This window comes from Grampus griseus, assembly GCF_964374135.1.
Source record: "Grampus griseus genome assembly, chromosome: 13".
In the NCBI taxonomy this organism is placed as follows: domain Eukaryota; kingdom Metazoa; phylum Chordata; class Mammalia; order Artiodactyla; family Delphinidae; genus Grampus; species Grampus griseus.
The window spans coordinates 71,945,021-71,959,258 of NC_139007.1; the positions used below are offsets into that span (position 1 = coordinate 71,945,021).

The 14,238-nt window shown below is 44.7% G+C and overlaps 1 protein-coding gene across 4 annotated transcripts in view; it reads left to right on the top strand.

Annotated features, from left to right (window-relative positions):
* Positions 1 to 8,638, top strand: part of SASH1 (SAM and SH3 domain containing 1) — a gene marked incomplete at its 5' end in the record, with an annotated part of 187,854 nt that extends 179,216 nt beyond the window's left edge. For all 4 annotated transcript variants that reach the window (XM_082668750.1, XM_082668753.1, XM_082668751.1 and 1 more), the window contains 3 exons: positions 1,293 to 2,422; positions 3,735 to 3,866; positions 5,328 to 8,638. In XM_082668750.1, the coding sequence (XP_082524876.1) occupies positions 1,293 to 2,422; positions 3,735 to 3,866; positions 5,328 to 5,591 (1,526 nt within the window). In that variant the 3' untranslated portion in view covers positions 5,592 to 8,638. The remainder of the gene's footprint in view (positions 1 to 1,292; positions 2,423 to 3,734; positions 3,867 to 5,327) is intronic.
* Between the last annotated feature and the right edge of the window lie 5,600 nt (positions 8,639 to 14,238).

Consider the following 14,238-nt stretch of genomic DNA (forward strand, 5'->3'; position numbering starts at 1 on the left):
AGAGGCCCGCGTACCGCAAAAAAAAAAAAAAAAAGTATCCTCTTGCTTTGAAAAGTACTGATTTTAAAAGTGCAGTGTTCTGAAAAGAGACCATTCTCTGACCGCCGTGAACGCGGTGCTAATCTTTTCCTTTCTGACTTCTTCGCCGTTCTCGTTTCTAGTTAGCCTCTGCTGACTTCTGTGTGAGGTGAATAAATTCCATCTAAAATACCTGCAGCCATAAAACGTAAATTGTGTGTCTCCTATGTCCTCTTCTTTTCGCAATGAAAACCAACATTTGAGTGTTGGGAACTATTAGGTCCATAAGGAAAACAACTTACCAAGTAGACCATCCATCAGGGCCACACGAGCAGCAGCGGCACGGCCTGAGGACAGAGCAGTTTCGGGGGAAGAGGGCCGCATGCCGTGTTTGTTGCTTCGCTGTCCTAACAGTCGGGAAGCAGTCCGTAGGAAATTCAGACAGCTTACTTGTCTCAGACAGAAGAGGAATCTTAAGTGGATTGGGGTCAGGTGCACTCAGGGTTACCATGGGTGGCTCTGTTCACCAGACAGCAGTAGCAATTAGTATCAGTCAACAATTGTCAACTAAGTAGACTGTGACCGGTTGATAAGTTATCAGCCTGACAATCATTTTATTGTAATCAGGTCTATCGCTTCAGTGGCAATTAGAACCATATCTGTATCTAATAGATTGTCTGTGGCGACATCCTCACTTCAGCTTGTTCACTCATTTGTACCAAGGTCAGCTGACTGTTTCTAGGGTACCTTTATTTAACACACCTGAGCAAAACACAAAGCGGGGAGGGCTTGAAAGTTTTGAGAATTCAGCGGTCACCGGCGAACCTTGGGGAATACCATTTAAAGAACTTGTCCCAGAATTCAGTCCTACGTCCTCTTTGCAACCATGGTCTTAGGAAACTACTCCCTAAACAGAAATCCCGTCAGTGTGGTTCCTAAATGGGGTGTGGGTGTGCCTTGTTTCACGCTGACTGCAGCTATGAACAGACATTAGGCCTAGATTTATTTCATTGCCTGACACAGCATATTTTCTTTCCACATAACTCAATTAACTTTCATCTCCCTGAGTCCTTTAATAAGACTAAGAATTCTTTCTAAAAATAAACATGGGACCACAGTAACTCTACATCACCAGGGGTGACTTTACGTCCTTAGTGTAATTCAACAGTGGGAGGTAAGAGTTGGAGATTTCAGTTACGTTAGCACACCTTTTACATCCGTTTGATTGATTCGCTTTTTAAAATGTGATTGTAAAATATTTCCTTGTCTCGTAGGCAAGTCTCGGAAAACCAGCCCCTCTGCCAGATCTTCAGCCGAGTCCAGCGTGAAGTCTTTCAACAGGAGTCAGCTGGGCAGCTACCCAACCTTGCCTCTAACGAAGCCAGTAGACGCGCTGAAGCCGGGAGGGGAGGGGAGGCTGGGCAGTGGTCTCACCCCTCACACCTCCAAGCACTGTGATCCCCCTTGTGTGACTGACTTGAATAAAAACCGAAGGAGCCTCCCCGTTTCCATCTGCCGGAGCTGTGAGACCCTAGAGGGCCCCCAGACCGTGGAGACTTGGCCCCGATCCCACTCCCTGGACGACCTTCAAGGAGAACCTGAAAAAGATGTGCCTGGTGAGGTGACAGAACCTTCCCCTCAGATTGTACCCAAAGTGCCACAAAAGACAGCACCCTCCATCACAAAGGTTCAAAGCCCCAACCTAGATTCTGCTGTTGACAATGCACTGCTACTGACCCAAAGCAAGAGATTTTCTGAACCTCAGAAAACGACTACTAAGAAACTGGATGGCCCGATGGCTGCCTTTTCACAGGGCACGTCCCCTCCTCCGTGTTTACCCAAAACCTATGACGCCCAACCGCCCGCCGTTAAACACGGTTTAACAAGGACGCCTCTTGAGGGTCACAGGAAAGGACTCGATTTCGAAGGGACACATCACCCCCCGGGCACCAAAGAAGGTGTGGATGCTGAGCAGAGGGGCCCCGAGGCCAGATCGCAGGCCAGACCTCCCACCCAGCCTCCCCCCGTCCCCGCCAAGAAGAGCAGGGAGCGCCTCGCCAACGGGCTGCCTCCTGTCCCTCCCGGCCCGCCCAGCGCCCCTGGCCCCGATGCACCCAGCCTGCCCCTTAAAAAGGGCAGCCCCGGCGGCCCCAGCGACTGTCCCCCGCCGCCAGTGGCCAGGCCTCCCCCAGTGCCGGAGCCGGGCAGCCCGCCGAGCGCCAGGCCTCCACCCTGGCTGTCGGAGCTGCCTGAGAGTGCCAGCCTCCAGGAGCACGGCGTGCGGCTTGGCCCTGCCCTGGCCAGGAAGGTCTCCTGCACCCGCGGGGTGGACCTGGAGATGCTCACTGAGAAGAAGCTGCGGGCAGAAGGCATCGATCTCACCGAGGAGCCCTATTCCGATAAGGTATCCGAGGCCCTGACCCCACTGCACAGGCTCTTCTAAGTCGGGCGGGGTCCAGGCGAGAGGAGCGGCATTGCCCCCACCTCCCAGCCCCTGAAGGCCAGCTGGCAGCGAGGACCGAAGGACAGTGACTGTACGGGTGGCCCACGGCGGGGGCTCCTGCCACCCCGCGCTTGGTGTTCAAATGAACCTGTAGCACAGTGCCCAGATTAAATGCAGACACGGCCTCAGGGGTCTCTTCTCTTTTCCCTTCTTTTCTCTTCTCTTCTTTCACTTGCTTGTATTTAATTTGGGGCAGCTATCCTTTGCAGGGAGAGCTATCAGTCAGTACTAGACCCAGTTCCTGAAAGGATAGACGTGAGTTCCAGTTTCCATGTCTTCTTCAACATCTTTGTTTTTAGACGTTAACAAATCCCCATTTCATTTCCCTGTGCGTAAAATGGAATTAATAATGACCTGTATAACTACCTCTTAGAGGTATTAATAGGAGCAAATAAAATAAACCTGAACCTACTTTGAAAATTGTAGAGCCCTATTCGGATGTAGTAATTGTACTGTATAATTATCTGTATGGGTAACAGGGGAAAAGATACCTCATTGTACTAAAAACATTGAGACCTATAATGAAAACTCATTTTTCATTTGAAGAAAAATAAAGGAGTAGATCTGCCAATACCAAAATGACTTTCAATACAAATACACGATAATAGATGTAGCTGTATGTTACTCCTAGGAATGCATGAATTGTTATAATGCATTCCCCGGAGTCTTTGTTATAAACTTCTTATGACCAAGAGTGCCTTACGATAAAATACTCCTCTGCCTTCTGATACTTAGTTAATGAACCCCTTTGAATGGAAAGTTGTGAGAATTCTACTGTACAGTAAATGCTGGTCTAGTGATACAGCGGTGTAACTCTACTCTGTAGTTGAGGAACCAACAGTAGACTCTGTAGGGCACAAATTTGCCCTTCTCCCCTGCAGTTTAGAAGACTGTCTTCAATAACATTTTGCAAAATGATCAGATAAGAGTGAGGTGAGGGCGTTGGACCCCAAAATAGAGAATGATTGTGTCCTGTTTTAACCATATTTCAAAACATTTTTCTAGAGCTCATAACTACTTAAAAGATAAAGACGTAAAAGTATTGTCTCTAAAACATCCATCCTGACACTAAATAAAATATATTCACTTCAAATTAAAACTTTTAGTCCTGTTTTCTAGTAGCGAAATGTCTTATCCTACCTTGTGTTTGCCGTCCTTGGAGAAGGAAAAAGATCCTCACAACCCTTGATAAGAGATTTCTGTTCCCTCGCAGCACGGCCGCTGTGGGATTCCTGAGGCCCTGGTACAGAGATATGCAGAAGACTTAGATCAGCCCGAGAGGGACGTTGCCACCAACATGGACGAGATCCGCGTGAAGCTGCTTCGGAAGCAGCACCGCATGGCGGTAAGCAGCCCACGCTTCGGGGCTCGCCTCACCCAGCTTTTTGAAGTCCATTCAGTTCTAGAGCTTAATGATGAGCATGCTGGCAGCCGCTAAGTAGCCCAGGGTTCATTATAGCTATCGAAGGGAGACACCTGGGAGAGAGTAAGACCTATTCAGCCTACAAAGGTTTAAAAATACCGTTTTGGAGAGAAAAAGATGAAAATTATCCATAACCCCAGCACTGTAAAAAAGTCCATCTAGTCATTTCTCTGCACATATATGATAGTACTGAACAGTTTGCAAACGTTATTGTTTTCAGTTATCAGGTGGTGAACCTCTTTCTTTGTTACTAAAATTTCTTTTATATTATCAGTTTTTCAAAGTGCTCTAGTAGGTATGTCCTAGTTTAGCCAGTTCCACATTGTTGAAACATTTAGATTTTTTCCAGCTGTTTATTTTAAACAATTGAGTGAAGAACCTCCTGGTTAATAAATTTTTGTAGACTTTTGGGGTTAATTTCTGAGGATATATTCCTTGAAGAGGATTTGCTTCAACAAGACTGCACACAATCTTAAGGGTTTGCACGTTTGGTGGTAAATTGCCTTTCTGAGAGGTGTAGCATTTGGCCTTCTCAGGATTCAAGTATAGATGTCCATTTCCCTGCCCTAGCCAACATTTATTATTGTATTTTTAATTCTTTATGACTATATTGATTAAATGCTCAATTTTCTGGATGTTAATGTAGATCCCAAATACAGAAGAAAATCTACTTTATAAAAACCTGACCCACTGAGCATCTTACTTTTCACGTTATCACGTAGGTTTGCTTCTTCAAGCACCGTAAGGATCATTAGTTGAAGAGTGTGACCACCATGAGACAAAATAGCCAGAAATATAAATGATTACAGTTTGGAGACTTACACACATAATTGGGGTTAGGTCTAATTCCAAGTACCTTCTGGAACCTCCAACACTTCCTTGAAGATTTGTCTCACCTTTGAGAAGTCAGGAAATTATTTATTTATTTATCTATCTATCTATCTATCTATTTATTTATTTATGGCTGTGTCGAGTCTTTCGTTTCTGTGTGAGGGCTTTCTCTAGTTGCGGCGAGCGGGGGCCATTCTTCATCGCAGTGCGCGGGCCTCTCACTGTCGCGCGGCCTCTCTTGCTGCGGAGCGCAGGCTCGGCAGTTGTGGCGCATGGGCCCAGTTGCTCCACGGCATGTGGGATCCTCCCAGACCAGGGCTCGAACCCGTGTCCCCTGCATTGGCAGGCAGATTCTCAACCACTGCGCCACCAGGGAAGCCCAGGAAAGAATTCTTGATGCTAGTCATGTTCTTGGACATCTCATAGCATTATCCCTTTCTGATAGTGTAATAATAAACATAATATTTCATAGTGTTCCTTTTAGGCATAGAAGAAAGAGCTCTCCAGTGGCACCTGTTGAATCTTGATAAATTGCTTTCTTTGGTTACCCAGATCCCAAGCGGTGGACTCACAGAAATCTGTAGGAAGCCCCTATCTCCCGGATGCGTTTCATCCGTGTCGGATTGGCTGGTTTCCATCGGTCTACCCATGTACGCCAGTGCCCTCACTGAAGCAGGCTTCAGCACGCTGGGCCAAGTGCCTTCTCTGTCCCACACTTGCCTTCAGGAGGCTGGCATCACAGAGGAGAGACACATAAGTAAGCTCGTGTCTGCAGCCAGACTCTTCAAACTGCCACCAGGCCCCGAGGCCATGTAGTCAGGCCCGAAATGGACCTCCCTGGACAAGAGCCACCCGTTCACTGTGTTTATGATGCTGATGCAATTCCTCCTTGGCTGGACATGCAGACCAGACCCAGAAGAAAGGCCCAGTGTGTGGCCAGCAGGACTCGGAATCTTGGCACGGGACTCTCTTCTCCAGAAAAGCCCCCTCCAGGAAATTGGTGTGGTTCTCTTTGACCCCCAAAGAAAAGACAAGCACTTATTTTTGTTTTCAGGACACAATAGAACAAAGATGCCAACTTGCCACAAATGCTCTGCCTGCAGTCTGTCTTGGTGCACTGGGTGAGAGCAGGGGGCAGAGGGAGGGGCAGCCTGTCCTGTTTCTAAGCGTGCTTCTAGCCCTTCTGTCTGTCACCCTGCAGGGTTCCCGAGGCCCAGATGGGCTTTAGCCAGGCCAAAGTAACAGACTCGGGAGTGATTGTACACTATTGACCAGGCTCATTTGTTCAAAAATAAGAAAATCTGGCTGCACTAGGAAAAAAAAAAGCCCTATTCTCCTTTAGATAAACAAGAGACATTTTAATAATTGCTTTCTAGCAATCAGCTTTTATTTGCCTTAATGTAAGCTTTTAAGCAGTTATCTAACTTAGTGTTCACTACCATGTAACCATAGCTCCAAATCTTCATCTTACACTGCCATCTAACGGATCTGGGATGTTTCCAGCAGAAATGGGCTTTTCTAATTGTCTCACTCTAACATGGCTTATTTTATAGGGGTGTTTATCAGGCCAAATTTCATGTTGACTTTCAGTTTTTAAACTAACTACAAATCTGGTAAAAGGCGCTCTTAAATTCACAAAGATATCATGTGTGAGAGTATATGTGTGTGTTTGAGGTTACGATCTTTCATTTTAATCAGTTTAGTGTTGTTACCACGTTGGTCATTGTGCTGCAGTATTGACTTGGAATCTTGACTGTGTCCATTCCAAAATTCAGTCATTAGCTAACAGATCACCTTTGCAAAAGGTCATTGTAAGTTGAACATTTAAGGAGGTTGTTTTTTAAAAGGGAAGTAGTTTATAAGATATTTTAAAAGTTTTTTTTTGGTTTTATAATTAAAATACTATTTTCCATCTTTTCTTATTTAGATAATTCACTTAAATATAATAAAAGTTCATTTTGGAGCCAAACTACATTGGCCATGTATTAAGTAGTTGCATATTTTCAGTTGTCTTCTGACTGATTTCAGCATTCTCTTTTAGTCTAGTGGCTGATTCTCTAGCAAACAGAAATTATTGTTTCCAATTGCTTACAAAGTGATTTTCCTTTACATTCTTATCGTGAACCCTATTTTAAGCACTGGGTGTGATCATTTACAATAGAAATGTTTGGAGCCTTGATTTAAAAGTTCTGTAATATTTCATCTACTCATTAAAACAAATGATATCCCTCGGGGAGGGGGAAAAAAGGTGATTTCATTAATTACAAAACCATTTTACCATTTGCTTTATATATCTGGGTCCATGTTTCTGAGGAAAAGGACATTCTCAGGTGACATATTTTTTTTCATGCTTTTGGTATGCATTTGAAAGAATAATATATATTTCTTCAATAATAGTCACCTTCTATAAGACGCCATGTAAGAAGTTGTGGAAATGTAGAAAAAAAGCTAAAGTTGCCAAATTTCTGTTGAACTCTTCAAAACAGCCCATTTTTGTCATCTGGGGTATGACATTCCTGTGGGCCGTGACATTCCATTTAGAAGGTAATGAGGCTGCAGGGCTCTCCTACGTCACTGGAAGGAATTTCAGGTGTGTGGTGAGGTGGGCACTGTAAAACGGGCTCCTCGCCCTGCGTTTTCAGTACCTCAGCATGACATCCGAGAGAGCCTGCTCATAGCTTAAGCTGAGCTAAAAGACCACACGTAAAGTCAGGTAATAGGTAACAAAGGAGAAGGGGAAAGTGTTAGTTCATTTTCACGGTAAGATTTTCACTTAATGTAAAAGTGGTACCAGAAAAGGGAGCCTTCTGAATATGAGTTTCCGAGAACGCCAAACTGCATCTTTTTCATTCTTCTTTGGAAATCATTGCCTTTGCATAGAGGTGAAATTCAGGGACCATGAATCATTTTCAGTGGGAAGGGCTTCCTAGTCTGTGGGATCTGAGGTTATTTTTACTTTATTGTGCTTTTTAAAAAAAAAATTTTTGTTTTTGTTTTTTTTTTACTTTTAGTATTTGTTTGGTCTTCTTTTGCTTTAAACTTTTAATTTGATCTTAGAAAAGCCTGAATGTGTGTGTGTGATGTTTGACCGAGGTGGTTTGGGGCCTCCTGTGGATACCAGAAGGCAGGTGGTCAGCTTCAACAATATCCAGTTTTAATCCACTGCACTTGGTGCAGAACGTTGAGGAAGGGTGAAAATCGTCGTCTTTGGAAAGCACAAGAGAAACCTGGAGAGGCACTTTGGCTCAGGTAGCTACACATCCGTCGTGTGTCGTTTTTTCCTTTGAAGCTGTCTACAAGGAAGTGCAGCCAGTCCCAGCCACTACTTACATTCCCGGATAAGCAAGAAGTAGATTTTCCTGGCCTTGCCTTAGTCAGAGGCCTTTTCTCTTTCCAGGTCTAGGTGAAATTGGAAATAACTAGTCGATTGAAAATCAGTTCCTCACAGAGCAAAGTTTGCTTTCATAATTGCAGCAAAAGGAGTCAGTTCACCAAGTCAATGCTGCATGTGTGTACTGTATTATTTTCAGAAAAAAAAATACGATAGTCTGAGTCCAAGTTATCTCGATTTTAAATTGATAAACAAGAAACTGTCGAGCAAATTATATAACAACTAACAACATTGCACTTTCTGTATATGAAATCAATATTTAAATAACTTATTTTTCTCCATTGCTGTTCTTAAACATTGTAAGTAGCTGTAATATACCAGTACCAATATGTTCTTGCGATTGCTTCAGCCCAAGAAAGCTGTGTATTGTTTTAAAAATTGTAAAAATTATTGTGATGATTCATTTAGCAAAAAGGTGGACAGAAGGGTTTTCCTATGTATCAAAACTTGTCTATAATTATGTCATCTATGTACCTAGAAAAAAAAAGTAAATAAATTTCTTCAGTTGAGTATGCCTCTTTTGTTGTGCCTGGGTATTATAAAGGTACATAGGGTAGAAATGAAAGGGAATTTATGAAGTGTGGTTTAAGAATGAAATATATTGTAAAAATAGTAGTTGTACACAATTACTTCTGCCACATCACAAAAACTCACTATCATACTCACTCAGATTCTCTTTGCCAATTTATTTCAGGTTTTTTTCAAATATTGCATAATCAAGTCACATAATTGCAGCATCTTAGCCCAGAAAGAGATTTTTGGAAGCCACCTCTGGTCTAAACCCGTTGTTTTCAAATGAAGAGTTTCAGTCCACGCAGACTTGCCCAATATCATGTGTAGTTAAATGGAAACAATCCAGGTCTTCCATTGAGAGAGAAAAACATCTAGATTGGGATATTCTAGAAATCAACTAACTTGACAAAAATCATTTTTCAACGTTAGTGTGCCACAGTTGATATAAAAACACATTTTTAATTAGGAGGGAGTGTGTAATACAACATTTTTAGTAGGCAAGATGTGCACTTGAGACAGACCAAAAAGTGACCCTTTCCTTTTCTCTCAGCCACCTATTTCTCACACTACAGGTAAGTATTATAACCAGCGTTTCCATATCTTTCCAGAAATGCTGTGTTTATTGACAAAGATAACTGCATATGCATTTTTCCATATAGGAATGACAGCATTTCCCCACACTTCTTCACTTAGCACGTGGAACCGCTGTGTTACAGTTACGAGTATTTAAAATTTTGATAGAATAGTTTAAATCCACTGGTGGATTTCAATATAGGAAGCTCTACCATGGTAGGTTTCATTTACAAATCATTGTTTTATTCCCCACTCCCCCTTTCATATATTCTTAAAGTCGGATATTCCTCTGAAGCGCTGCATTATCTTAAAGAACTGACCATAAACCTCAAATCTCATTTATCTCAAGTTGACTCTTAAGAGTCTATCGTTCAATTCACAGAAGATACTTTTTTCTTATGATTCCTAAGAAGCCTTGACTGGATTCTTGGTATTTGTTCTAACTTGGCTTCATGTTTGGATATTTATGTTGAATTCACTTAGAAGCTATAAAGAACGTAAGTTTGATTAGGGAAAGGAGAAAAGGGAAGGGTGGTTGTCGTTTAACCACAACTTATTTGGGGGCCTTAGAATGATGACGTCACTCAGCTCTGAGGACCCACTCAGAGAAAAGTATGTACACAATACTCTTAGGGGTGTGTGTGAGGGAGTGAGAGACAGGAGAGGACGGATGCTCACTCAGGTGTAGGTCTGGACCACTCGTCCGTCAGGGGACCACGGGCAGCGTTATTTGGAAGCATTCCAATTTCTCATACAGCGCTCCTCCTACACTGTCAGAGAAGAACACTGAAAAGGGAGTTTAGCCGTCACCTCTCTAAAACTTAAGCAAAATACATGAAAGTTCTAGTCAAACCAGGTTTGAGCCCAGTATGGAAGGACCCCAGGGTGCGTGTGTGGGAGCCAAAGGAGTTATGACTAATCTGATTGCAATTTACTCCCATCCCCATTCATCCTCAACACTCCAGTGATAAATATGGTCGGAGCCATAAGAGATGTGTACAAAGAGCTGGGGGAGCCAGAGGGGAAACTGACTCAGTCTGGAGTTGTGTTGGGGGGGCGGTTGGAGCCCAAATGGAGGAGGTAGTTACGTGGATTCTAACTGTGCATCCGTGTGCTAAGAATGTTAGACTCTGTTAAAAAACAAAAATCTTGAAAAACATGAGAAAATATCTTCTGTGTCCCCAAACTCCTGATCCACTTGGCTGTCATCGGGAGTAGACCGTGGCTTCCCCTACTTAATAGAAAAATTGGAGACCATCCATTGGGCCATCTCTCTGGACCTTCTTTCAGCTCACTTGCAAAACTCCCCTGCATCCTCCCCTAGTCTTTCCTCCTCGTTCCAGCCATGACAAAAGGGGTGTCCCTCCATCTGTCTAGTCCTACCTGTGCTCAGGATCCTGTCCTGGGACCCCCCCGCCCCGCCCAGTCATCATATATTCCCTCATTTCTCTGGATCTTCCCCCTTGAACATGTTTGCAATAGACTGTCGCTGTCTTTTCCAGGCTGGCCCGGATTGCCCCTTTTGGGATAAGCACACTCTGCATTTCCTATGCAAGAACTAGCATCCCCTAAATTTCAAGGGATCCTGGTGCAACTTTCCCTGCAGTGTCCCCGGCACCCTCCGAGCAGTGAGCACAACTCCATTCAGCCTCCTTTTGCCCAGACTTGGGCTCTGGAGCTGCAAGTCAGATACACGAGAGGGGCTGCAGCTGAACTGTGCTGATGGTGGTGCCCACAGAGCCCAGGGAGCCCAGGAACTGAGGTGCCTGCCTGTGCCTTCCCGGGCTTTCCAAAGCTTGTTCTGCCTTTCCTTGGATTCCTCTGCCAACTACCATCAAACATCTTTACTCACGTACCCCTAAAATAATATCCCCAAAGTAAGGACTCCCTCGCACATTTTAAAGTTGCCCTCCCCAGGTTCCCAATCATAAGTTTAAAGAATTGCGGGACTGTCCATTTCTAGCTTTTTGTAAATATTTGCATTTTAGAATACAACTGCAACATTACTTAAAAAAATATATCCAATGGAAAATAAATACCACAGCAGTTTGATACTACCATTGTACACTGAAAGAGCAACAAAACATTTTACTCTCCTTCAAAGCCTATAACCATTCTACTTCCTCCACACATTTTTATCCTGATGCAATATATTTTGTATCTGTGTGTCTTTTTGATCATCTGACCATATTTCCCTGTAATAAAAATGTTTGTGAATTTAAGTTCAATTTTTTTTCATTTCTTTTGATCATTAGGCTCTATTTGTAAAAAAAAAAAAAAAAGAAAACCCTGGGTTTAGTTATACCATGATTATTATTAATCAATTATCAATATACACATATTTCACAGTTTTTGATAAATAATGATAAAATATAAAACTTATCCTGTAGTATGATAACGACTCCAGCAAAGATACTCCCCTGCAGTCCCTGAACTTTGCACTTTCAATTCTATTTTCAAATAGATAATGTTAAGTTCAACCCCTCACAGACGGAATGTCTGATCTTCACCCCCATTTCCCATCTCAGTTAACGGCACCTGCTGGTCACTTAGCTCAAAACCCTTCTTTTTTCTCTCACAGTCTACATTCAATCTGTCAGGAAATCCTCTTGTCTTTACTTTCGACACCTTTCCAGAAGCTGACCCCTTCTCAACACCTGCATTCTTATCATGGCCACCACCTCCTCTCACCTGGATTGTCCCGGAGCCACCTGCTTCCTAGCCTCCATCCTTGCCGTTCAGCCCACGCAGCAGGCTGAGTGACTCTGCTATGAATGTTTGTGTCCCTCGCCGATTCAAACGTTGAAGCTGGCCCCCCAGGGGGATGGCATGAAGAGATGGGGCCTTTGGAAGGTGACTAGGTTTAGATGAGGTCATGAGGGCAGAGCCCCACCCACCACAGGATCCGTGTCCTTTATAAGAAGAGGAAGGGACTCCAGGGCATCCTCTGTGTCCACCTGTGGGAACACAGTGAGAAGGCTGCCACCACACACTAAGAAGAGGGTTCTCACCAGAAGCTCAATCCTGCCAGCACTTGGTCTTGGACTTTCCAGCCTCCAGAACTGTGAGAAAATTAATTTCTGTTGTTTAAGCCACCCAGTCTATTGTATTTTATTACGGCAGCCTGAGCAGACCCTGTAAAAACATAGGGCAGGTTATGTCACTCCTCTGCTCCAACTCTTCCATGCCTTTCCATTTCTTTCAGAGTCAAGGTTAAATTCTCTGCAGTGGCCTGCCAGGTTCTATGCAATCGTCTCCCATTTCCTATGTGGTGTCCCCCGCCCCCCATTACACCCTCCGTGTGGCTAATTCAGCCAGACAGGCTTTCTTATTGGTTCTCACACAGGTCACTCAGGCTCTCACCTCAAGCCTCTGTACGGGTTTTCCTCAACCTGGAACGCCCTTCCCCGGAAAATCTACAGGACTAATAGCTCCCATCCTTCTCCCACGGATCTGTGTTCAGAAGGTGACCTTTCAGAGCACTGTTGTGAGTCCGTCACCTAAAACTGCACCGTCCCTTAGCTTTTACTTTTCCCACCAGCTCTGACCCTCACACCTGCTTTATTTTCACCTTCTAACACACTATGTAGTTTATTTCTTCGTTACGTTTATTACTCATTAGCTGTGTCCTCCTTCTACAAGTCCAGGAATGCACAGGTGGCTCTCTGACGATTCTGAACCTCTACATTTGACACATAATATTGATATTTGTTAAATGAATGACTGTCCCTGAATCGCAAGGCTTCGAATCCTAAATGTTAAAGCTGGAGATGATCTACCTTTATTTCAGTTTATAGGTGAGGAAACAGACCCAGAGAGGCAAGAGCTGAGGTCATACTCAGATGGCCAGGGACAGAGTACATCGCTAAAAAGTCACATCCTCTACCTATCAAAGGCTTCGCAGGAGCACGTGAGCTTCCAGCAAACAAGCCCTTGCGGAGTGAGTAGTTGCTGCAGCGTTTGGCCACCAGAGGGCACTGATGTGCCAGATTGAAGGCCGAAGCCGACCCGGCGGAGGGCGGGAGGTGGGAGGAGCAGTTACGCGCTCGCTCAGCACCGCCAGAGGGGCAGGGAGAGGAAATGCGGCGGCGTGAGGGAGAGCCGGGCCTCCGCGACCCTCCAAGATATCAGCCAGACCTTGAGTGCTGTAAACCACCTATTAAAACGCCAGCGGAGGGGCTTCCCTTCCCTGGTGGCACAGTGGTTAAGACTCTGCCCTCCGAAAGCAGAGGGCCCGGTTCGGTGCCTGGTCAGGGAACTAGATCCCACACGCATGCCGCAACTGAGTTCCCACGCCACAGCTAAGGAGCCAGTCTGCCACAGCTAAGACCTGGTGCAACCAAATTAAAAAGTAAGTATTAAAAAATAAATAAAAATAAAAGTGAGGGCTTCCCTGGTGGCGCAGTGGTTGAGAGTCCGCCTGCCGACGCAGGGGACGCGGGTTCGTGCCCGGGTCCGGGAAGATCCCACATGCCGCGGAGCGGCTGGGCCCGTGAGCCATGGCCGCTGAGCCTGCGCGTCCGGAGCCTGTGCTCGTCAACGGGAGAGGCCACAACAGTGAGAGGACCGCGTACCGCAAAAAAAAAAAAAAAAAGTGATGTTTAAAAAAAAGTGCCATTGGAGAATTATGATGGAGACTGGTGGAATTCACAATCCATTTTAATAAGCACTGAGAGGCTCTTGGCTCCCGTCTGTTTACTCCTTTAATTAGCAAAGAGGGATGACGGCTTGTGTTCGCTGCTCCCGGTGGGGCTGGGTGTCTGGGTGTTTGCAGGAGCCCTCCTGCCTGCCACAGGAGCAGGATGGAGGAAGGAGGTATTTCGGTGACTCTGAAACAAAGTCCTAAACTTTACACGTCAAGCAATGAGATGTAAACCAGGCTCATTTTTGTTTGAATGGTATTTCATTGCTCATGGCTCAGAATAGCCTGACATTATAAGAGCCAGGGCCAGGATGCAGTCCAGATGTTCACGGAACTCGACATAC